The sequence below is a fragment of the Dermochelys coriacea genome, chromosome 2 (assembly GCF_009764565.3).
Source record: "Dermochelys coriacea isolate rDerCor1 chromosome 2, rDerCor1.pri.v4, whole genome shotgun sequence".
Taxonomy (NCBI): Eukaryota; Metazoa; Chordata; order Testudines; family Dermochelyidae; genus Dermochelys; species Dermochelys coriacea.
The window spans coordinates 214,805,863-214,832,695 of NC_050069.1; the positions used below are offsets into that span (position 1 = coordinate 214,805,863).

At 39.9% G+C, this 26,833-nt stretch overlaps 1 protein-coding gene across 1 annotated transcript in view; it reads right to left on the reverse strand.

The window, feature by feature from the left end:
• Nucleotides 1-3,683: 3,683 nt before the first annotated feature.
• BZW2 (basic leucine zipper and W2 domains 2) overlaps nucleotides 3,684-26,833 on the reverse strand; it is a 73,008-nt gene continuing 49,858 nt past the window's right edge. Inside the window, 7 exon segments of the mRNA XM_043509223.1 lie at nucleotides 3,684-4,123; nucleotides 7,208-7,330; nucleotides 16,778-16,916; nucleotides 20,613-20,759; nucleotides 21,164-21,224; nucleotides 21,226-21,323; nucleotides 23,178-23,287. Coding sequence (XP_043365158.1) covers nucleotides 4,068-4,123; nucleotides 7,208-7,330; nucleotides 16,778-16,916; nucleotides 20,613-20,759; nucleotides 21,164-21,224; nucleotides 21,226-21,323; nucleotides 23,178-23,287 — 734 coding nt within the window. The 3' untranslated portion in view covers nucleotides 3,684-4,067.

Here is a 26,833-nt window from a genome sequence, read left to right on the forward strand (position 1 = left end):
AATAGAAGCTCATGCATTAAGCTCCAGTGATCACAAGTTTGATCCTGGCTAACAATGACAGGAGCCGTCGGCATTACATATGTAAATTAAACAAAATACACCCTCCCCCAAGTAATTTTGGCAGCAGTCCATCTAACTCCCTTCCCCTGCTGGTGAGATTGTCCCACAGGTAGTAGTCCCTTGGCCACACCACATTTACTCATGAGGCCAAAAAATTAAAAATTCGGCACACAATATTTTAAAATTCTGCACATTTTATTTGTCAAAATAACACAATATACCATAATCTCTTCAGTTTCAGTTATTTTGCTAATTTATTTCAAAATACCTGTCAACAAGTATGTCAACATTACAGGCAACAACAAAAGATTCCCCCAGGAGCAGAGAGTTCAAGAAACTGCTATGACAACCCAGTTCCAGTTGGGGAGTGCTGGAGGTGCTGTGTGGTGCCCCCCAGAGCCCAGACACCCACACCCCCCTCAGCCCAGCTGTGGAGCATTCCCAGAGCCAGACACCCGCAACCCCCTACTCCAGAGCCCAGCTGCGGGCCACCACCCCCAGCGCACACACTAGCACCACCCTCCCCCAAAGCCTTTACTCCCCCCAGCTTATTTACTTTCCCACTGGGGGACACTGTGTGGTTCTACCCTCCCTCACCCTTCGCCAGAGTTGGGTCTCCTGGGCCCTCTCCTGTCCCCAAGTGGAAGATGATCAAAGCGGGGCAGCCAAAGTGTTCAGAGCCTCCATCCACACCAGGCTGGTGTCCAAGTATCTCTGTGTGGAGCTGTCAAATTGTAGTGTTAAATCTTAAAAGCATGCTGTCACAAAACTTTCTGTGCTGTCATGTATCGGCCAAAGATTAAGGATTCAAATTTTCTAAAACTTCTTTGAAAATCAGGCTATTCATCTTCAAAGATGATTGCATTGACAGCTTCAGTAGAGTTAATGACTGCTTAGCTTTTCTTGTCTGCATGGGGGAAGCTCCCTAATAATTCCTCCCCACCCCCCAAAAAAACCTGTTCCATACTTTTCCCACCTATACCCAATAACCCTCCAAGTTCACACCCAGGCTCCTTCGCTACATGGTGGTCTATTTTAAAGAGGAGATTGATGTTTTTAGTTCTACCATTTAAACACTGTCTACTGATGTTTTGAAATAAAATGCAATGCATTTGTGTCCTATTGTACCATGAAGCATATTTATATACACAGAACATTCTTATTCAACAATCACACATTCAAAGACTAACCCTGGATCTTAATGCCACTTGCAGTGTTGATCCAAGTTTGCACATCTCCAGCAGAGGGATATGAACAGTTGATATTAAATGTTGTGTTCCAATAATACTGAACTTTTGACCAAGAGTCAGGAAATCAAAATCAAGATAAACGTTGTCCTCCACCCCCTTCTGAAAAAGTTAAATTCAACGTGTTGCCCGAATTCTCATTTGACACTTTTGTCAAGGTCTTAATTTATATATACTTTGATGCATCAATTCATTCTGAGGAAAAGCTATTCTAAAAATATTTATATAAGAGCACAACATTCAGCTTCCAGAACATACTCTGGACAAGAGCTTTAAAAGGACAATTCATCTGTTGCATCCAACACACCTGGACATATGTGAAAGTCGCAATCCAAAACTAAAAGCATGAGTCTCTACAGCTTCAACTATTGAGCCAATTATTTGTTGGTGGGGGCTTTAACTGGCTCACCTTCTCTTTGCATCAGGCACGGAGGGGGAAACAACACAGTAACCAGTAGCTTACACATATCCACATGGTACCTGTAGCTGGTCATGAAAGATATATAACTGCACATGCATGTGGACATGTCCCTTTTTCCAATAGACAAAAGAGTTTTAGGGAAGGTAAAAGGTGCATATACATTTTGTGAGCGTGGTTGTCATGCCCTCCTTTGACAATGTCATCAAAGATGCCTTCAAAGGTGCCAATCCAGCATAATGTGCAAAAAGGTATAATAATCCTGCCTTCAATGTGTGTGTGTGACTAGAGAGAGACAGACAGACCCACACACACACACATTGAAGGCAAGAGAGAGAGAGAGAGAGACAGACAGACACAGACACACATGCACTCTGAAGGTTAGATATTGAGACACACACACTGAAGGTAGGATTATTATACTTTTTTGCACATTATGATGGATTGGCACCTTTGAAGGCATCCTGATTTTCAGGTTAACACAAATGTATAATCTTTTGCATACCCTAACTGTATGTTCATTTTATGCATACTGTCTTTGCTTTGATATAATGCTGCTGCTGAATTTTAACAGTTTAACAGTTCAGCAGCAGAGCTTATGCAAATACCACCCAAGGGCAATAATGATCGTGGTAAGTTTGTGTCTGTAGACATTAAGAACCCCTTTAGGTCCAGCTGTGTTCTGACATTGCATCAGTTTTCCATTGTAAATAATGTGATTATCCTGGTGTCTGCTAGTGCTATATAGTTACACTAATGAAAAGGTCTATTTTATATATTCTGTAAAATCAGTTTTTGCTGCAGAACTGTTGTTCTTGGCTGAAAGGTGGCATACAAGGGAATTTATTCTCTGCTTGATGCATGCTGCCTGCAGTTAAGGGTGGGTATATATTGAGACAAGAATTTACCCTTTGGATGCACTCCAGGAACCATTTGCATGTAATACTTTTCAAATGCCCCCACCCCAGTCTGTTGGGTAGTTTTAGAGTTACTAACTGCAAAATACATTGCTACTTTCCTGGTTAACAATGCTCTTTTGCCCTTCTATAATTAAAACAGACTTTCTAAACCCTACTAGGATCATTCACCACAATGTGGACTTAACACCTTTATATTAAAATAACAAATGAAAGTTTGTGTATTTGAAAATTGTGAAGTGCACACTTGCAGTAGCTTTTCACTACACCATTATTTTAGTCTTTATGTCTATTACCATAGCAAAGACTTCAGATCAGTTAAGAGATTTAAGTATAGAACATACATTTTAAAAGTTATTTGCATTAAAGCTATCATGAAGGGGCCCTTCTGTATTACAGTTATTGTGGAGGTATTAGAATAGCGAACAGTGAAATATCTAGACCAATGAAATAGTTAAAGAACGCTGGTTTTATGGGGTGAATAGGGACGTTTCTTTGCACAAGTGACTAGTGGGGGGACAGGACATTAACCTACACAGTCATATAAGAAACCTCTAATTTGCACGTGGAAATTTCAGTTACATATTTAGATTGTCAACCACCAGATTTATATGTATAATTATTTTGTTCATGAAAATCTGGTGGTTACCGATTATTGCATGCCATTCGATTGAGCCCACAATATTGATTTGTTGCACATGCAAATCTTGCACATGTAAAGGTCCAGATCAACACAGGTTGCAGTTTTGCATTTTCTTTGAGTTATTGGAAGATTGAGAATACCAAGTCCGGGTATCTGGATAGTCTGACCAGAAACACACTGGATCAGATAAAAATTGAGGGGAAAAAATGGGCTTCCTGCCTATCCTTAACGGACTGTGGCTTTGTGAATAGTGAACTTTAAAAATACAAAAAAAGGAGTAGAGGAAGTCTCAGAATAGCCTGTTGCTCAGTTTTCACCTACGGAACAAGAAATCTGAATGTGTTTAGCGGCAGACAATAAAAGTCTATGAAACAAATGCACTGAGAACAAATGAACTAAAGATACAAAACCATTTATACCAAAAAAAATGTGGTGGTGTCAAGTCACATACACAAGCTAATATTAAGCTACAAACACAGATCCATCAATTCTATAAACAGACATAGGAGTGTTCACATGCCACAGGGCCTAAAAAGACTGCTGATAAAAAGGAGTCCGTAAGTATTTCATTTCACTTTTCCTGTATGGCTCCTTACTGAATGTTTTTAATTCTGACTCACTGTACACTAACTTAGGTGAAATCCCAAGGACAGCATCCGATGCCTCAGGGCTCCATTAAAGAACTTTATTCTTCTAAACAAAAGGAAAGCCTAGCCTTGATTTTTTTGTAGGACACTGAAGTAAAACCTGTACAGCATTCCCAAAGACCATTTGCCAGTAGCCTAGAGATTGTGCTTTGTTGAACCATCTTCGTTCTCCTCGCCTTCAGATTCTGATTCTATGAGGTAAAAAGAAAAAGAAAAAAAAAAAAAAAAGGTAAAACTGTTCAGCTCTTTTTGAACAGGATTTACAGTGACAGTTATATCATTATTTCTGTAAATAGCAATAATAAAAGATATGAATAAAGATTTGCCTCATGCATCACATTTCCTAGGGAGGGATGGCAGACATGGAAAGTGGCTCAGCAAGAAACAAACTGCAGACAAAAACAAAGAGGAATCCTTGTGGCACCTTAGAGACTAAAATTTATTTGGGCATAAACTTTCATGGGCTAAAACCCAAGCTTATGCCCAAATAAATTTGTTAGTCTCTAAGGTGCCACAAGGACTCTTCTTTGGTTTTGCTGCTACAGACTAGCATGGCTACCACTCTGAATACTGCAGACAGAACACTTTATTCTATTCTCAGTTATACTCCATCTATTTCAGTTGTACAGGTCTAGATTTAGAACAGAATTGGTTCACTATGGATAATCTAGACCTAACTTTCCCACAAAATAAAGTGAGTTCAAGTATACACTGGTTAAATTTAATAAAAAACAATAACTATCCATGTATAACTCTATTCTATATGTCCAGGTGGGATTGCTGCTGTCCAGAATACAAGTTACATGCTGCAGCTGATGTGCTCTGTCAAATAAATCAGTTTCTGAAGTCTATCATGATGCAGTCTGTTCACAAAACTGTAGGTGGCAGTACAATTATACTGAGATGCATGTCAAATATTTGCTATCAAAAATCTAAAGACGACACCACACACTCCCAAACTGCCAACTCAAATCAAGTGAAAAAGTTTACATTATGCTGAATCTCTGACTTCTTGTTCATCTCTAAGGAAAGTATGTTACAAATGCAATTCAATTTCAAACCAGACTTCTCAGGCCACATTTAATAGTGCAAAGTCATGCATTTAGGGACTAAACAAGAAGAATTTTTGCTATAAGCTGGGGATGTATCAGCTGGAAGTGAGAGGAGGAAAAAGAACTGAGTGTATTGGTTGATCACAGCATGACTATGAGCCACGAGTGTGATGCGGCTGTGAAAAAGGCTAATGCAGTATTAGGATGCATCAGGCAAGGTATTTCCAATAGAGACAGGGAAGCGTTAGTCCCTTGTACAAGGCACTGGTGAGACCTCATCTGGAGTACTGTGTGCGATTCTGGTCTTCCATGTTTAAGATGAATTCAAACTAGAACAGGTGCAGAGAAGAGCTACTAGGATGATGCAAGGAATGGAAAACCTGTCTTATGAAAGGAGACTCAAGGAGCTTGGCTTGTTTAGCCTAACCAAAAGCAGGTTGAGGGGAGATCTGATTGCTCTCTATAAATATATCAGAGGGATAAATACCAGAGAGAGAGAGGAATTATTTAAGTTAAGAACCAATGTGGACTCAAGAACAAATGGGTATAAACTGGCCATCTACAAGTTTAGTCTTGAAATTAGACAAAACTAATTTCTAACCAGCAGAGGAGTGAAGTTCTGGAACAGCCTTCCAAGGGGAGCAGTGCGAGCAAAAAACCTAATTGGCTTCGAGACTGAGCTTGATACATTTATGGAGGGCATTGAATGATGAGACTGCTTACAATGGCATGTAGCCGACCTGTGACCGCTAGCAGCAGATATCTCCAATGGACGGTGATAGGACACTAGATGGGGGGTGAGTTACTACAGAGAATTCTTCCCAAGGTGTCTGTCAGCTGGGACTTGCCCATTTGCTCTGGGTCTGATCACCATATTTGGGGTTGAGAAGAAATTTTCCTGGGGGTCAGATTGGCAGAGACCCTGGAGGGTTTTTTCCTTCCTTTGCAACATGGGGTTTGGGTCACTTGCACATTTAAAGTAGTGTAAATAGTGGATTCTCTGTAACTTGAAGTCTTTAAATCACGATTTGAGGACCTCAGTAACTCAGCCAGAGGTTAGGGGTCTATTATAGTAGTGGGTGGGAGGAGCCCACCCCAGCCCTGGTGCCGGTGGAGCTGCCTCTCCCTCCCTCCCTCTACGGCCCCGGTGCTGAGGAGCTGTTATTTCCTGCCCCAGCTCGGGGCCAAGGAATTGGCTCTCCCAGCTACAGCAGGTGGAGCTGGTTCTCTCCCCTTCCCCCAGCAGCCCCGGTGCAGGTGGAGTTGGCTCTCCCTTCCTACCTAATCCTGGGGACAGAGCAGTTCGCTCTCCCCGCCCCAACCCCAGAAAAGTTCTGTGCCCCCCACTGATGGGGGGCCTGTGCCCCCGCTTGCCCACCCTTGCGCATGCCCCTGCACTCAAGTAAAGGAGTAGTGGGGGGAGAATAAGTAAAGTGTAAGACTACTGCCGGACATGCAAACATTTTAATTGGTCAAAGTTTAATATTCCAAGGTGTGTGTTAAAAGGACAATCTTTCAGTTATGCTGCTATCTATGTGGTGGAATTGCTGTTCATAATCCCTCCATAAAATTCTGAATATTAATAATGTTTGATAACCTGATACTACGATGTTTAGCAGCCACAGATAATCAGCAGCCCCAAGAAATAGAAGGAAACTGTGTAAAATTATCAGTTTGAACTGAGCAGAAGAGAGGGGGCAAGTGAACAGTGATAATTATACACTTGCCACTCAACACAACTAACATGGGGCAGTCTTTAAAGGGACAGTTCACCTGTTCTTATACCAGAAGGAAAGTGTTTCCTATTTTAGGGCACCAGAAAAAAGGAAATGTGGACCCAAACACCCATTCATTTCCCTTCCCATTATTCCTTTTTAATAGCAACTACAGTCCTTATGCCTTTATGATTGCTCTTCTCATTCAGGAATTCAGTGTTATTCAGTGAAATTCACACTGCAGGACACATGGAATTTTAAGAGCTCAAGACTTCACATGGACACTATTAATGACATGAAAAACAGTCAGTGGCACCTGCCTTCTAAAGACTAAGATTGTAAAGAATTTAGAGCAGGTCCTGTCTTTTACCATACATCTGCATAGTACCTAGCACAGTGAGGCCAGGGTCCTGACTGAACCTGTAGGCTCTACTATAATACAACTAACATCTTCAAAATGCAATTGCCAAGAGGCTACTAAATACTGTTAACTTAAATGGAATTGTACCTTCTTCAGCATTTTGCAGCCACTCAACAAATTTCTTCATCTGGTCAAGAAATACACTTTTGCCTTTCGCAAGGTGTGCTTCTTTGTACCACTTCAGGATGGCTTCTTCACTCAGGACATCAGCTGCAATTCAGAGTAGTGGTTGCAAAGATAAGCATATTTTTATAAGACAGAAGACAACTGAAAAACTGCTAAGTTTTGAGGCTGTAAGAAGTGAATCACTTTGATCATAGGGAAGCGAGCTTTGAATCAGCATTGTACTTAACACCGGGCTGTAACTGCAGAATGTCACATTAGAGAGATCCCAGCTGTGTCACATACCATAAAGTCAGTCATTAACTAAATATGTTAGTCTTAAAATAAACCATTCAATGTCATGCTTCTGTAAAGAGTAATTACTCCTCTATTCAATTGGCTTTAAATAAGAGATATAAAAACACACCAATTGCATAGGAAGTCAATAAAATCTACCTGTATATTTTAGGACTCACCTCAGTAAGAAATACTGTATTTTCTTTCGCTGCTGACTCAGAGCTATGCAAGAGTAAAAACTGCTAGAATTGTGGCAAAAAAAATTAACAAAAATTCCATCCTAATGTGAAGTCTCTTATCTTTCCCAGCTGACTGAACATTAGTCATCAGGGGAATCATTTAAAGGGACTGCACTCCCAAAACTCTTCTTTTAAGTGTCGAGAACAAAATAATTGAGGACAAGAGAAACATCAGGCTTAATAAACTCAGCCAGGATGCCCACTGATCCTAGCTGATATGAAACAATAAGCCTCTAGCCCAAGTGACAGAGTTGCTGCCATCCATCCAAGTCTTGCAGCTGAATAAGTGACTGTCGTGGAGCCAATATCTGTGATGCACTTTAGCCTTCAGGGCCATTGGATGACATAGGAAGACAGACTAAAAACAGCACCTTTGGCTGTCGCCACCATTTTCCTGTACTGGTCAAACTAACATCCTCCTCCCCAAATCAGCACATTTTTGAAAGTGATTTACATCAACTTCTTCAGTGCTGCCTAGTATACCAGGAATATGGGATTCCCCTTGCTACCCTGCTGAATACCAGGACACAGCCATATTCTACTGTGGCACAAAAATTATAGGCAGATGCCAGCAGTGAAGGACAAAAGAAAATTAACTGGATCAATTATAGTGAAATAAATGAACAAACATCTTTAAAACATCTGTGCAAACGGAAACAGGACTGAGACCACAGACTCACTTCACATAAGCTATGGAACAGCAAATAGATAGTAGTGACCTGGAACTATTTGAACTGGTAACCTAGAACTAATTACAAATACCCTAAGCCAACCAGGTTTCAATAGCTAAGCCAACCTGTCACTCATGGGTAGAAGTTGAATACACTTGGGTCTCCCTGGAGATTTCAGATCTGGTGAAAACAAGTGAAATGTGTTTAGAAGTCTCTCGTCTCATAAAGACGGTTTACTATCAAAAGCCATCATCCAATTTGACATTATCAGCAAACAAACAAGCTGAAGGTAGATGAAGAGCAGGAGTGTCACACCTTTTGAAAACAGTGTGGTGGCACAGTTGTGTGCGTGTACACAAGACTACAAAATTCCTGTTTAAGACTACGCCTGCTTGTATCTACAACCATCATTCTCTGCCCTCGTAAAAATTCAGTTCCAATATTTAGCTAAAAATGTAGCTGAACAACAAAAAATCCACTATTTTGCATTTGGAACATGTACTCAAAAGTAATAGAAATGGTAGAGTTATGAGAAAAAATTAGATACAGGAACTAAAGAAAGTTTATAAGGAAGATGTGACATTTGGCATTCAACAAATGTCAACCCAGTATTCTTTACTGTAGCTCCAGCATTTTGCTAGCATTATGTCTATAATACACATTTGAACTCTGATTTAGAGCATATAAGCTACAAGCTTCAAAAGTACGGACATGGAACCTTTAATAGAGATTACAAATATAATTTCTTCATGAAAAAACACTGTACTCCAATATACTGTATAGCGCGTGCATGAAATTCTAAGAAATGCAGCAACCTATGACATAGATGCTCAACCTGTGCATCATCACCCCTGGGAGAAAAGGATGTTGTGACTAGCCTCCATTTTTTTTCTGGCTAAGTGGGGGTGGGGAAGGGATCGAAACTTTTATAACATGGGGTCATATGTATGGAAAATATTGCAAATGCACATCACTGAACTATTGGCCCCTATTCAGTACACCATACAAGTAAGTGCCTAAAGTTAGGCACATGCCTAAGTGCTTTCCTGAATTGGGGCTCTGAGGATTGTGGATTTGCAACAATAGTAGAGCCTGTTCTAGTGGTCAAGCATTACAAAAATTAGATAGGTCTAAATCCAGGACAGTAAAAAGTCTCATTACTTGCCTGAAAGATGAGAATGGCCCGAAGATGGTGGGGGAGAGATTTGCCTGTATATGATTCTCTGGCACTAAAATGAAGTGAATGTCCCTGCACTGACAGAAAATGCACCCAGAGAAGGAATAAAAAATACCTTCAGTTACAGAAATGACAATCGTGTCTTTCCTTTCATTTCTGAGAAACATCATTGGTAATTCATTCATGCCTCCAGTGTTTGTAAGGAATAATATTCTCCTGTCAGTGCAAAGATGCTCAATTAAGCAATCAGCCAGGACAGGGTGTAGTTAATGATAGCCCTAGGTTGCTCTGAAGCAATGGGAACACTGGGGGTGATTTATTTTAGTTACAGTATTTCTGATTAAAGATTATGACAATTATTTTTACATGCTATAATAGTTTCAGTTGAATTTTGTTGTTGGCATGGTTCTGTGTTGTTACATCCTCTGCCCCGGGTGATGTCAGCCCTGGAGATCCAGAGCTGGTTTCCCTGCCAGTGCAGCTAACTACTACTCCAGCCACCTATCACCAGAACCCCAGGTTAAATCAATCATGAGAGGGAGAGGTCCCAAGGCACACTTCATTAGGATGTCTTTACTGCAGAGTTAACTTGAACTACAACTCAAGTATTGTCCCTAGCTCAAGTCCTGTCCATACACAAAAACCCTTGAGTGAGGCGGTGCTTTTATCTTGAGTTAAGGGGCCCATAAGGTGGTACAGGCTACAGCTTCAGTTTAGCGCAACTTGTCGCACTGTAGCTCATGTGTTGTTTCGCAGTGTGGCTGCTCTCACTCGAGGTAAGCTAACTTGGAAGGAGTTAACTTAACTGTAGCAAAGACAGAACTTTAGATGGGGCTTTTTGATCATCATTATTATTATGCAAGTAATGTTACCCACAGTTTAACTGTGGTAAAATGCTTGCATTTCTTTTGTGTGTATTTTCTGTTGTGAAAGGTTCATAAGCCACCTTCCATTTGCTAGGGAAGGTAATTGGAATAACTGAGTAGAGATAATGAAATTTACCTCATAGAAAATTAGTGTGTGTAAATTAAGCTTGAAGATCTCCTTAAGTGGAGGATTAATAGATTGCATGTTCAGAGAGGTTGTTCAAATTGGTTTATTATAAAGACTCCAAAATGAAGATGAGCAAAATAAAATCATTAGCATCTTTAAGACCTCAGTCAGGTGCAGCAAGTGAGTGTACATCTCCCATGGAAACTCCCAATTATTTCTATCTCTTCAGGGGTTTCTGCAAGGCCAGAAACATCTTCAAGAACTTAATAAAATGTAGCTTTAGTGGCCTTTAAAGAACAGAAAAGAAGTTTTATTCCATGTTGGGAACATTTGTTCTTCAAGGATGAAATCCTGGCCTCACTGAAGTCAAACAGAAGTTTGGATATAGTCTACAGCGTGGCCAAGATTTCACCCTGCATCTCTAAGTTAGAGATAAATTTAGTAGAGCTACAGGAGATTCTGTGCTTAATGAATGTGGTATAATATGCAATCCAATATTACTTGCATTCAGTCTTTTCCCCACTATAGTTCAGCCAGAAATGAAGATGTTCTAGTCAAGGAAAGTGTGGGCCCCTTACTGAATGAGGGAGGCAACCTAGTGACAGAAGAAAGAAAGTGGAGAAAGAAGTGGTTTGGGACTATTTAGAAAAGCTAGATGAGCACAAGTCCATGGGGCCAGATGCGCTGCATCCGAGAGGCTAAAGGAGTTAGCGGATTGCAGAGCCATTGGCAATTATCTTTGAAAACTGGTGGCGATCAGGTGAGGTCCCGGACGACTGAAAAAAGTGCCCATCTTTAAAAAAGGGAAGGAGGAGGATCCAGGGAACTACAGGCCAGTAAGGCTCACCTCAGTCTCTGGAAAAATCATGGAGCAGGTCCTCAAGGAATCAATTCTGAAGCACTTAGAGGAGAGGAAACTGATTAGGAACAGTCAGCATGGATTCACCAAGGGCAAGTCATGCCTGACTAATCTAATTGCCTTCCATGATGAGATAACTGGCTCTGTGGATGAGGGGAAAACAGTGGACGTGTTATTCCTTGACTTTAGCAAAGTTTTTGACATGGTCTCCCACAGTATTCTTGCCAGCAAGTTAAAGTAGTATGGGCTGGATGAATGGACTATAAGGTGGCTAGAAAGCTGGCTAGATCGTCAGGCTCAACGGGTAGTGATCAATGGCTCTATGTCTAGTTGGCAGCCGGTATCAAGCGGAGTGCCCCAAGGGGCGGTCCTGGGGCTGGTTTTGTTCAATATCTTCATTAATGATCTGGAGGATGGCGTGGACTGCACCCTCAGCAAGTTTACAGATGACACTAAACCGGGAGGAGAGGTAGATACACTGGAAGGTTGGGATAGGATACAGAGGGCCTCAGACAAATTAGAGGATTGGGCCAAAAGAAATCTGATGAGGTTTAACAAGGACAAGTGCAGAGTCCTACACTTAGGACAGAAGAATCCTATGCACCGCTACAGACTAAGGACCGAATGGCTAGACAGCAGTTCTGCAGAAAAGGACCTAGGAGTTACAGTGGATGAGAAGCTGGATATGAGTCAACAGTGTGCCCTTGTTGCCAAGAAGGCTAATGGCATTTTGGGCTGTATAAGTAGGGGCACTGCCAGCAGATCGAGGGACGTGATCGTTCCCCTCTATTCAACATTGGTGAGGCCTCATCTGGAGTAGTGTGTCCAGTTTTGGGCCCCACACTTCAAGAAGGATGTGGAAAAACTGGAAAACGTCCAGCAGAGGGCAACTAAAATGATTAGGGGACTGGAACACATGACTTATGAGGAGGCCGAGGGAACTGGGATTGTTTAGTCTGCTGAAAAGAAGAATGAGGGGGGATTTGATAGCTGCTTTCAACTACCTGAAAGGGGGGTTCCAAAGAGGATGGATCCAGACTGTTCTCAGTGGTAGCAGATGACAGAACAAGGAGTAATGGTCTCAGGTTGCAGTGGGGGAGGTTTAGGTTGGATATTAGGAAAAACTTTTTCACTAGGAGTGTGGTGAAGCACTGGAATGCGCTACCTAGAGAGGTGGTGGAATCTCCTTGCTTTGAGGTTTTTAAGGTCAGGCTTGACAAAGCCCTGGCTGGGATGATTTAGTTGGGGATTGGTCCTGCTTTGAGCAGGGGGTTGGACTAGATGACCTCCTGAGGTCCCTTCCAACCCTGATATTCTATTATTTAGAATGGACTGAAAGCTTACATCATCCTACGTATGATGGCTGGCCAGTAGAGATCTGGGGGAAGAGTGAGGCTTATTAATTTTTGGTTTCAGAGTAGCAGCCGTGTTAGTCTGTATTCGCAAAAAGAAAAGGAGTACTTGTGGCACCTTAGAGACTAACAAATTTGTTAGTCTCTAAGGTGCCACAAGTACTCCTTTTCTTTTTATTAATTTTTGTTAGACCTGTATTGCTGTTGGGGTTGTATTGTCAGTGAGCAATTGCCAGCCTCTGTTTATCATTAATTGTCCTTTTAAGAATGTAAAGGGTGCTCTTTTACATATTTCTTATAAATATGAATAAAATATATACACAGAACAGTACGTTTTTGGTCTTTTGCACTGATAAGAGGCTTGATCCTTCTCATGTTGAAGTCAATAGCAAACTCCCAACATATTCAATGGGATTTGAATCAGGTCTTAAAGGCCCTATATGGCCTAGAATTTCTTATAATTAGAGCTCTAATACATAACTTCTTAAAGGTCTTGTTTTATTATTGGTTCCTGTCTTTAAGACTTTCAAATGCTTTTACTGCTAAACTGACAGTGGATCAGCAATGTGGAGGTCCTTCTAAATAATTACTAAATTTGACTATCAGTTTCTAATTACATCAACTAAAAGACATTATATATGCACACTTTCTTCAACAGTAATGAAAGATTAGAACCCGGACCCTCCAGCTGAGGCTGAAATGAACACCATACAGATCAGGGGTTGTTCAAAATTTGTTAAGGCTCACCTGCAGACTCCTGATGTTTCTCTGTTCATCTGTCTGGACTGTGTTGATCTAAGTTACACTGAGGTGCAGTGGGAGCGGGAGAGTTGGGGAAGGGAAAACCTATCGTCTAGGGCTGGCATAGCTCAGGGATATCCTAGTCACATCCCTTTCTGCGCTATGCCAGCAGTAGGGAGGCGTAATAACGTAGGGGCACCTAGATCATCTCTAAATCACTAGAGGATCTCCTTTAAACGATGATGATCCTCTCTGGGCTAGTTAAATTGGCTTTAAAACGTCAGATTATGCCAAGTGGCATGGCACAAAGCTGCCACACTGCATGAAGAAATCTGGACCTATACAGAAATCAGTACATTACAAAAGGGACAGATTTTAGAGTAAAAGCATAGAGTCTCAGGTTTTCCAGTTTACATTCAGACAATCTATATTTTGCTGATACATTAAGAGAAAATTCCAGGTTATCCTCTGAGAAAGCAATTCAGGTTTATGGGGCTATTTTAGCTAAAAGCGTGGGGAAATATAATAAAATTAGGATTATAATTTAGATGTTAGGAATGCCCCTGGAGGTAGTCCGAGGAAGAGATTATCAAAATCACAAACAGTTAGGTGCCTAACTTTCATTGTCCAACTACCATTTGCACCTTTGAAAAAGTCCCTTGTAATGAATAATGTTCCACAGAGTGAGAATCCAGGGTATCATGCTGTGCACTACCCAAGAGAGTTCTGAGGGATAGTTGCTGGCATTTCTTAATCCCAACCATAGCTATTCCATATGCTGTGTAAATTCACCATACAAAGATGATGATCAGGTACTCTGAAATCTCTCCAATTCATGGCCCATCCATTTTATGACTTGGAGATCCCAATTAAACCACAGTGGCCTTTGGGCCAAAGATAATCAGTCCTTCAGTGAGGGGAAAGAGGAGCTGCTGTCCTCTCCACACCACCACAGCTCTTGGTAATGTGGTGGACTTCTTAGCTAGTACGTGATTGCACACGTGAAACTACAGAGATGCGTAGACCTCACAAATCTCCAAGACTCTGATGAAATAACTTGTTTGTAGCAATGGTAGGGGTGGATGCAAGTTCCATCTCTGAAATGGAGATGATGAGTGTCTAACCATGCAACAGACATGGCCCAATATCTAAAATATCCACGCCAGACTCAAATATTAAGTAGGGTACATGGCTAGCCTTAGAGAAGCTATTCCTGACCCTCTGGGTAAAACCCAGGGAATATATCGCTTGCAGGAAGCCATGGACTGACCCATGAAAGCAGATGTTGACATGCATGTAGAAATGCCAGAGGACAATAATCCATGAGGCCTTCAAACACCATACAGTCTCTGTTAAATTCAGCGTGGAGCCTATTTTCAAGCAAGTATGAATATAAAAACCCTTCTCTCATCATTATTGGTGGACCTTGTGACCGATCTGAGATCCGACAGGCACGTCAGCACTCTGATCACTGTAGCCTCAATTAGTTCCCCCCATAATCAGTGGCTGATTAAATAATTAGCTAATCAGAAGGAGAAGCTGGGGGAGGTGAGGGATTAATTAGCCCTCAGCTGACCTACCCGATAAAAAGCCAGGAAGGAAGGAGGATAGAGGAAGATAGGGGAAGACAGGGCTAGCTGAGCCTGGAATGAAGGAGCTCCCTAGAGAGAGGGAGACCAGCTTTCCTCCTAGCACCCTGACAAAGAAGAGCTGAAAGAAGTAGAGTTAAAACTGATGTTGCACTGTACTGGGGTTGGTGGACAGGCTTAGAATAAAATACAGCCCGCATCAGAAGATGGGGACAGCATGGCTGTCCCAGTCCTGACTGTAGTCACTGCTATTTTCTGAATTGGGCTCAAACTGGCAAAGAAAGAGTCTATTACTTGTTATAATTTCTCATCAGATATACATTTCCTCATAAAAGCAACAGAAACATATTAAAGATATTATCCATAACAGCTGTACAAATAATTCTCAATAGCTTTGTTCCTCATGCATTTACATTGTTACTTATTTAAATTCATTTTAGATCCTACACCACAAACGGAATTCAAACCTACTTAAATTATTTATGTTATCATTTGTGGTTTAACTTAAACAACATGCAGAAAAGAACAATGCTCATCCAGCATATACAGAATGAACTAAGGATGGAACACAATCTATTGAGGATGCATGAAAGAAAATCAAATTAGAATGTTTGTGTCTTGTTAAGTCTTAATTTTTCTCAAAAAAGGTCACATTTTCTATTTTTTAAGCTACTAGGGTCAGTTTATGTAGACATAATAAAGATAGGAATAAATATTGTTGATTCACTTATTTCTACTTTCTGAAAATCTATATGAATACTTTAGTCAACAGTTGTGTTTATTTTCGAAAGTATACATGAACACACAATATGAACAAAAAAATCTATACTGAGCATTTCTAGTCACACTGATTTTCCCCCTTCAACTATTTATAGCAAGAATGTCAGAACAAACTGCTTATCACCCACCTCTCACATTCAGTGCAAGACTATTAGTCTCTATGACAACCTGAACTGAATAAACCTACTAAGAAGCCATCTATACTATAAAAATGAAATCCTGGAAATAATGGCTTCTCCAAGGATCTGACAGTGCCTAGCTATGGTATGATCCTGCTTCAATTAAAGTCAAGGCAAGATTTGACAGTGACATCAATGGGAACAGAATAATGCCCATATAAAAGCCAAAAGACCTTGATCACTATTCTTTTCAAGATGACATTGATTACCCCCTTCCCTCCCTCATACAGGTGAGGCAGCTGCACATATCATAGTTATATCACAGTAATCCAGCACCAGCATAGGTTAGAACAGGGGGAATTTGCTTTAGCTTACTGCTGGTATTAGGTCCTTGATGCCAGCAGGTCTAGCAGAACTCAGCTCTACCATATCTACTCGAACACGCAAAATGCCTGTACCTCCCCCCCCCACACACACACACTTACATCATTGGTGAGGGGGTGGCTTGTGTAAGAAGTGCCCATACCCACCTCCTCCATCTCTACGGCAGTGGAGAATCTCCTTATACAGGGGAAATTCTATCTCTGGCTGGTTTAAGTGGTTTCTGCGCAGACCAGAGATCAGCCTCAGAATCTAAATACATGCCAAACTTACTCAATATCTTACTACAGTGTGTTCTAGTAGGCACAGGACACAATGTTCACTGTACAGCATACTAAGGTGGAAATGGACATATACCTTTGTAAAAGAGTACCACTATCTTCTGAAAGGCTTTCATAAAGTGGATGTTGTCATAACAGTATTCCTGAACCTTCTGGAGAAGAATTAGCTCTGACTGGCCTTGGGTGCTGAACACAGCCAGCAGGGGTGCATATTGCTGGAAGAGGGGGGGAAAAAGGCAAATTATTTTATATAGAAATACTGAAAGTGAAAAATCAGACACCATTGCTACAATTTAACTCCTTGTAAATTTCATCTTTGAAAAACAATCACCTAGAGAAAGATGTGGTTGCTACACTGACATAGATTTTATTGCCGATAATGTTCACTTGCATTAGTGCCATTTATACAAATACACAAGCTTGTGTAAGAGTGTTGGGGCACTTGCAATGGATTATTTTAATGTTTCACTTCGCTATTGAATTGTGTAAAATGAAGTTATAAGACCCATTATGTCAGAGTATGGTCATTTGTATGCTGTTTGGTACAACAGAAGATAAGCAACTATTATATATGATGTTTCAACAATATTCTGGATGCTACATGTTGCAAAGAGAGCACCAACAATTTCACACACCCAGACTGATGCTCCTGATAATCTGAAATCCCCAGTTTCACAGAGATCATAATAAATCCAGTATGTGAAAACCATTAACTTGAACATGCTGGGGCATGAATTAGAAGTGGCCTTTCCTTGTGCAAAGAACACAATAGCTTTTTCATTTAAACCATTTAATACAGTACACTGACAAGGTAGTAATGGTCCTTTTTATGACCTTTACCATAACAATTAAAGATCCAAAGAAAAAAGGTAGCTGCTCATAAAAGGTCAGAACTCCATTTTGTTATGGAAATACTTCTCTTCCCTTTGAAGAAGGAAGTTATGGCCTTTTTTTCATCTGATCGTTTCTTGTAAATTCTGACTATTTAGCTTTCTTGCTTTCTCACTTCTTTCCCTTTCATTGGGGGTTGTATTATATTGTATTGAAATCAGTGGGACTACTTGCAACCTTAAACTTAAGCACATGCTTAAGTGGTTTTTCTTCAGTACTGGGGCCAGGGTACTCAGCCCCTTACAATTTTGAGCCTGAGGGGAGACCAACTTCATCTGGTCTTCCCCATTGCCCAAATGTACATTTTCAAACCTACTGCCTACATCATTGCCTAGATTGGTGCAAATTTCATTCCTCAACATATCCTTTTCACACCAAAGGGGTCACTTCAATGTGTGTTCATAGACTGAATTAAATAGCTTCACAGTGGGTCACATCCTGAAGTTCTTATTTAATAAGGTCAACGGGAAGAGGACTGAGTAAAAACTGCATAAGGACTTGGGCCAAGTATTCAGTGTTTCTTTTGAAAATTGATTCATCAGCTATTCTCCTAGGCAGAGAGACAAGCTACACAGTTTGTGTAATAAGAGCTTGGTAATTTGAGGTACAGTATTGCAAGGTTCTTTTTTCCAACTTTTATTTAAGCTCCCACCAAGTAATTACAAGTACAAAAATTGCTAGAACTTAGTTAATATTAGCAAGTAAAATATTCATACTCTCCCTCAGTATACTCAAATATTTATCAACAGCGCAGTTGTCATCACTTTGGCAACAACAGTGCCAACCCTGAGGTGCAAGCTTGGGGTATTGAGATCCTTCCCTTTTTGGCCCTTCAATTGTCCAGCATTTGTTTAATTGGATACAGATATTGAGAGACATAACAATACATGCTACGTGTCTCTATTCAATAATGTCAATGGGACTCCGATATTGTCCAGAGATTAATGTCTCCTGCTGCTACATAAATACTAAGGAGTTTATTTTAAAAATATAGCCCAAATGTTTGCAGCTTTTAAAGTCAGTGAACTAGTGGCTGGGTCAGCGAGGGATACTTCAGGAAGGGCTTTTGAGTGGAGGGATTTCAGTGGGAAAAGCAATCAGTCTTCTTAACCCTGAGGTTCTCAAAAACCGATCTGTGGGAGTGGAGGGAGGCAATAATGAGTCCATAATGCTACAGGAGCTGGCCAAGGCAAGGATTTGCCCAGTAAGGGTTTTAAGGACTTATACAGCACAGAGACCCATTGAAGAGGGGCCCCTCTTTATTCATGATGATGGAAGGCCACCTCACAACATACCAATTGGTTACAGTTTTAAAAAAGGGGCTTACAAACCTTGGGTTACCAATGCAAGAATTTGGTTCCCACTCTTTCTGGATAGGGGCTGCAACAGCTACAGCCCTGCTAAGGCCAAGAGCCAAAGTGATTCATGCAATTGGCCGATAACATTCAAAGGCATACAGGATGTACGAGATCCCTCAGGTAAAGAATCAGGGCTTATTTTCTTGTATTTCCACTTTCAGAATCAAGCAGACAGGCCAACTGAGCGGTGGAGTGGACTTTGTATACTGGGCAGCCAGTTGGAGCCTCCAAGGTATTGGACAGTTCACATCTGGGCCTACGGAGTGAGGCAAACCTGAGCTGGCATGGAAGGAGAGGCAAGCTATGGGACCGGCTGACACTCCTTGTACACTCTTTGGCAGACTGGGAATGGACACAGAGTGCAAATATTGTTCACCTCACTTAAAAAAAGAAAAAAAGGAAGGAAAGAATCGGACATTCTGGAAACCTGAAGAGGGAGGTGAGAAGGCAGCCAAGCATATTGTCTGGAACAGCGGGGAGCCGGCCCCCATCTTTCCTGTACTATACTGTACTATTTGTTGCCGGGTACTCCCAGATATTTTAAGTGAATAAAGCTGTAGCTTAAACAAACTACGGCCATGGCCTCCTGTTCTTCTTCCAGCATGGACAGACAGTGTGCTGTTCTGGGTTGAGACAATGGGTTTAGGTCAATGTACATATCAACAGGCCAAGTCTGCAACCTTTATACAGGCATGAGATCCCACTGGTCTCAATAGAACTCACATAAGTAAGGACTTCTTCCGAGAGTAAATTTTGCAGGACTGGATTACAAGACAACAATATTTGTATATCACAATGTACTGAAAAACAACTTGTCTATTTATTTCTCTTTCCAGTGTTAATATTCTGAAAGCTGTCCCTTAATACACGAGCTGCATTATTAATACTACACCCTATGTTTTTAAAAAAAAAAAAAAAAAAACTGACCTCATAGATGCAATGCTACAACTATGAACTAAGTGATTAAACCAATCACCACCCCAGAGTGTTAAATAAAGTCACTGCTGGAACTCCAAAATGCATCTTCCTGCTGGAAGAGAATTGTGTTGAGTTTTTATTCCCATCTGGTCCCACAGCTGGAAAAGGCTCCATGACCAGCATGCAAGGTGCAGAACCTATGTGAGATGCAGGACCCCAAGCTTTGCATATGCTGAACACAAACCTTAGGATAAGGAACTGATGAAGGGACAGCAGTAGTGGGCAATCAATATTAGAGATTTGGAAAGGTGAGAGGCATTGTGTGCAGAGCACAGATCCATGTTATCATACATGAAAACTTGAAGTTCAGCAATTTCCAAACCATCATTCAAAATACGCTCGTCTTAAAAGACAATTCAGGTGGGAAGTACTAGCCATAATATTGTTGGTGGTTTTTTTTTTTTTAAATGCCTCTGAATACTTTTCAGCCACATTGTCAAGTGTTTGTATCCTTATGAGGTCACCTTATGTTCCTCAGTACTTTGGCCAAAAGCGATGACAGTCACCATATAGCAGGCACAGGGCATTATTCCTCATATATGCAAGATGTTGTTCTAATACTTAATATCAATGTCACACCAGGTTCTATGCCTTCCTGATTTAAACATCAAAAAAAAAAAGTTTACTGACACCTCTGGAGTATTTTCTTGTTTACAATCTTGGCACACGCACACACATACACACCTTTAGATGTTTAAGTGCTTGTTCTGCAACCAGCTCTTCCTTCTTATTCCATTCAACGACATTCATTATACAGGTCCACAGGAGTCCAATCACTGCAGGCTCTGGCAGATCGTTTCTCTTCATTTCCTCTTTTACGTAAAGCACTACCTGGTGGAAGAAAGAAACTTCCCACAATAGTTTGTATAGTTAGATAAAATTCTGAACTATAAATACACTAAGGTAAGGATTATAACAGGAAAAAAAAGTGGAATTAACTGCAATCATGTAAGAAAGGCATGTTTTTTCCTTAAAATGCCTTATTGAGTAAAACTTGTTCATTTTTCAAGTCTTTATGTACAATGTAAAACTAAAATAATTCTAGCACCATTCTTGACAACACAGAAGTCCTGTGATTATGTTTTTGTGCAGAATTAAATAAGAAGTAAATTAAATAATTCTAAGATGGGTAGAGAAAGCCCGGGGGTGTACACATATTTCCCTATAGTCACTGTTCATTTAAGTCTTTTCCTAATTGAGTAACAGTATGAATAGAAAAATAAACCTCTCCCCACCTCTTTAATTGGACATTCCTGAGACAGACGTTCCTGTAGTTCTTTTTGAAGTTCTTTACGACTGCTGGACTCGGAGGAAATCTGAGAGCTCTTTTAGCCGTGCATCAGTGAAGTACTTAGCAAAATGCTCCACATTCTGCCGGTTGGCTGGAAATAGTTCCTAGGAGGCAGAGAATGCTTTCTGTTAAATAAACTACAAGAATGCTTATGGTAAGGAAGGAGAACTGGTTAAAAATTAACATAGGGACCTCAAATTGAAGATGAAGAAACGTAACAGGCAATGGACTTAAAAGAAAATTAATGTTTGCATTTTCAGTGGAGAAACCACATTAATTTTTATATAGGCTTGTTTTGGAGATGGTTGGTAACAGAGAAAAAACTACAACTCTTCAGGTTATATACAAAGACAAGTAATTTACAAATTAATATTAAGTCTGCATATTCATGAAAAAACCTTGAGTTTAAGATAATATTTCAAAACATAGACCATAAAGCCATCATGCTCAGATCAGTGACTGTGACCACAGAGCATTTCTATATATTTACATTTTGAGAGAATATATCAGGTGTGTTATTTACCATATACTGCACAAAAGCAAATAAGAATATTTCTGAGAGCCATCCAGATATAAGGAAAATTATTGCATTAAATAGACAGGACACCATTAAAATAACTCATTCACAAGTGTGGCATCATTCAACCCATACAATTCACAGCAATAGCAGACCAGTGAATTATGAGAATCCACCCATGAAAAAAAACAAAAACAAAAATGACAATTCTCAAGTCTGCTACTACAACTAGCACATCATCTTGTCAGGGACGGGATGGCAGTTATTTACACACCAGTTCCCGTGTCTGAAAGAATGATTCATGATCTGGATAACAGGCCTTACAACAGACACTAAAGGAGCACACTCTATTTACTTATCTATCTTGGTCTACAAGTACCTACACAGGAGATATCATCTGATACTGAAGCCTTTTAATCTAGTAGACAATAGCATTATACATTATCCAGTTGCTAAAAGTTTAAGATAGCAATGTTCAAACTGGAAATAATATATAAAGATTTTTTTTAAATTATGCGGGTAATTAGTTATTGGAACAGATTACCAAGAGATATGGTAAATTTTTCATCACTTGGACTTTTTAAAATCAAGATTTGATGTCTTTACAGAAAAATATGCTCTAGTTTAGTTGCACATTGGGCTAGAAGCAGGAATTACTGCTACAAACTCTCTGGTCTGTGTTATGCAGAAAGTCAGATTTATAATCTGTCTTTATAATCTATGAATCTAAGAGTCTTCAGGCAAATGCAAGAAGAGACCTGCACATTAGACAGAAAGAATCTACTATTTCTTCCCAGGAACCCACAATTCTCAATGCTTCAGGCTGTTGCTATGATCCAAGAATTATATGCATGAACTGCAAGGCCATTGGCCTGACCACACACTGCTCCTAGTGGTTCTGCAGCTATCATTTTAGAACCACTGACTACCAAAGTGCTTAGTCTTGTATTCACTTTATGATGATACCCCAACACTATTTCATAAATTTTATTTTAAATTATAGAGTTATAATTCATTTTCAAGAGTATAATAATTTCATAAACTACTGTAGCTTCACTCATGGTTTTCTGCAACTAAAAAACTGTCAATAAAATAAAATCCTCAAATACACACATACTGGTTATTTATATTCTGTTACCAGAGTTTCAGTGGACAGTGACAAATAAAAGTTAGTTAATTCTCTGGCTTCTTAAACTATCTTCTTCAGTCTTCCTGCTATGGAAAAACAAAAGTGGATTGGAAAAAAATTACAGGACCTGATGCTTTAACAATGACGCAGGGACAGTAGCTCTAACATCATTGCTGTGATTCAAAATATGTCAATTTTTTGGGAGGAAGCATTAGTGAGAATTAACATTTATGACAAAGTAGCATTTGCCTTATATATCCTCCTCTTCCTAAAACAAACAACAAAAACTCCCAGAAAATATATGATACTTACTAGCAATCGATTGTCTAAGTTGGCTTTTCTTAAAGAGGAGGTAACTGAGTTGGCATCTTTCTCTGCCATCCATGCTTTGAAAAGCTTTACAGCAAAAGATGCCGCAATTCCTATTTAAGAAAATAAAGTAAACAAGAACACACACTTCAGCAACTTTTTGAATGAATTAGCAATGCTTGAGAGATTTAACAATCTAGGTAGAAAGCAAGATTGTACGTTCTGTGGATTCTTTGTCAAAGATAACAAGCATTTACGGTTTGTGTTTAGATTATTTTTATTTTAAATGCAATCTTTTTTTTTTAATTACTTTGCAAAGTTCACAAGTACTTTCAAACCTGCTGTTTTTCTATCTGCATTGGACCAATTAGATTTTCCCAATTGTTTTCCTTGGAATTGGTCTTGTTTTCATGTATAGAACAGTCAATGATTTAAAAAAAAATAAAAAACAAATACATGAATTTTGACAGATTTAGATAGGGAATCAGTTTAAGTAGAAGGATACTTGACTGTCTAAATAATTTGAAAGAAATTAAATTACGCACTGGAAGAAACTTGATGAAAACTCTCCAGAGTTATACAGTAAGTGCTTTATCATGTTAAACCAAACAACACTACTTCCTTTGTAATTGGTTTGCTTAGTGAAGGAAAAATATATAGTATGTATTATTTTTTCTTCTGTGTTCCTGTATCCAAAATCACCATGGGATTGTAGCTATTCAAAACACTTACGTAATACCTTAAAGTAGGAGTGCATTCTCTTTGAAATCGCATAGGGTTTTTTACAGGTAACTTTAATGACTTTTGTTGTTGTTGTTATTGTGTTTGCACAATGCCTAGCCCAATGGGGTTCTAGTACACGACTACAGCACCTGAGTGCTAACATCATAAAAATAAACAACAGCTGCCCCACCTGCTCCCAAGTATTCATCATCTTCTCCCTCACCTCAAAATTATCTGGTTTTAAAATGAAAATAGGACATAGCTAGGTATGATGCAAGCATGACTTAGTTGTTCTTTGCCAATTTACAGAGGCTCATTTTCTCTCTTTTCATTTGTAGTGAATCATAAACGATCTTCTGAAAAGATTATTCCCTAAGCATCCCCAAAGAGAAAGAAATAACATGCATGATTTTCATTGACTTTGCTATGGCAGTTTTTCCAATCTTATGTAGTGGAACGTTGGCTGTGGGGCATGAGCATGAGACAAGTACTAAATGGAACTGCAGATGCTCAACACCTCAGGATCAGGCCTAAAAAACTTTGTACTTTGCATTTTAGTTTTAAATTAGTGTGTCAAGCTGAAATTGACATGAAGCAAACATACAGTTACATAAGCTCTGACTATTCAGCAGTGAGAAAGAGTGTGTTCGACTAACACAAGATTTAAAGAACAATGCATGCCTATGATTATGTGTCTGCAAAATAGCTCATTTTTAACCACAGCTCACTCTACCAAAGTTTAAAAAAATTAATTATGCATTCCAAATCTATAACTGAATTTGGATAAAAGACAACACAAGTCATTTACAGTTAGAAATCATTATCCACAGTTTATATACATACCACTCACTACAGAATACGACATTCTAGAAAACTCAGAAGAGGGAAACATTCCATTTTGTGACCATAAGGATTTTTCATACAGCAATGCCTTTCGGCACAGCTATTACCAGGATTTTGCTTTAAACACATCTTTTCCACTGAAAGTCTGATACTTCAGAGCAGCTACTTGGGCCACATGGTACTTCATTGTATGGTACAGATCAATAGTGCATAACAGCAAAAGGCTGACTGGCTGCAAAAAGCAACAGAAAAAACATGCAAGTTTTTGGGCAAATATATGCCAAGAACCAAAAGCACTAGGAATAAGTAAGGAGCTGTCAAAAGTTTAAAAAGCCTAAGAATATGGGTTCATAATGTAAGGGTTTTTGCTCTGGTTTTACACAGGGCATAAAAATTATATCCTTCAACATTAATTTGAAATTTAGCATTTGTAGTTCAAGGTAAAAATAAATTCTAAGCTTTTGTGTTTTCAGATGCCTCTTGTGTTCCTGTAACTAAAAAAGGCTGCCATTTAAAAGCACTACAGGCCATTACCCTAAAACATAGATTAGTGCTTTTGTTTGGATTTTCTCCTAGATTTATTCCCATCATGAAAGCTGTGGGTGATGGCAGAGCAGGGCTGCAGCTGTGGCCTTTCTTTCTATAGCATTTAGAAAACAAACGTAAGTAGGGTTAGCATGCAGTAAAGGAGAACATGTTCCACTCAGAGTTGCTTTGAACAGTTGCAATATTTTGCAGTGAACACAGATTCATTTTAAAAAATACCTTTGTGTAAAAAAAAAGTACAACATTGCCAGTGTGTGTGAGTTATGATGGGAAATCCACATTCACAGACCAATCTGTGGGGGAGCGGGAGGGAAGAAAGCATCTGGAAAAATATTAAGTCTCCAAAGCAGAAGAAATATCACAATGCACCATAAGATTGAAAGAACAGTTACTTTCCCTACCGTGGCTGTCCAAGGTTATGTAACACTATCAATCCCATTGTAGGTGCACAGGTGCCTCATTCATGCGCATTCAGATTTTTTTTTTTAATAGGAGTGTCCACTGGGGTCACATATGTGCACTGTGCTTTTTTGTGCTCCCATGCAAGGACATAAAGGGCAGAGTGGCCATGACCTTCCTTCATGTATCGAAGACTTTGTTTGCTGAGGAATCTAAGTGGGGATGGCGGGCAGGTCCGGGAATCCACACTAACACCACCGTGAAGAACACTGTTAATACAGGGTAACTGTTCTTTCCTCTTCGAGTATGGGTCTGTGTTGATCTGACTGGAAGTAGTACCCACCCGGGATGGTGGGAAATGAAGAATTTCAGCTGTACCTAACAGTGATTGAAGTATTGCTCTCCTGAAGTTGGACCTACAGCTAAGCCCGAGGCATAGCATTTGAAAAAAGATGAGTGGGCTGCTCCATGTTGCAGCCATGATTTTTTATGGAAAAAGATACACCAGCCAGATGGTAACACAGTGAGATGTACTGTGTTACGGAGAGTGCCCTTAATAGAGCTGAACAAAAGATTGGCCTACTTTAAAATGCAATAAGTAGTCAAGGATCTTGGTATTGGGGCCTAGATAGGGTCCAGACCATGTTGGACTGCCCTTATTGAGAACCATTTCTATTTAGAAGGTTTTTCAGGTCGATGTTTCTCTCTCTGTATCAGGATTTCCTTGAACTATAGGGAGCAGTCCCTGTCCATGGTACTCAGACAGCCAATAGCCATGCTACAAAATGCAGTGACTATGGGTCAGGGTAGAGCATCTGGCCATGGGACTGAGAGATCAGGTCTGGTCAGTCTGGGAGCTGGATCCGGAACGGATTGTCATCTGTAATAGGTATATCAGCCAAAACTGCCTCAGCCCATATTAGCTACAAGAATGACCTTTTGATCTTGGAAATCACTCTGGGTATCAAGGGAATCAGTAGACAGGCATAGAGAAGGTCTCTCTTACACTGCAAGGGGGAAAGCATCTGGCAATAATCCTACAGTTAGACCCCATCTGGAGCAAAAGTTCTCACACTTGGCATTGTCTCTGATAACAAACAAGTATTATGGGGGGTTCACTAATGATAGCATATCTGCAGGGACCATTC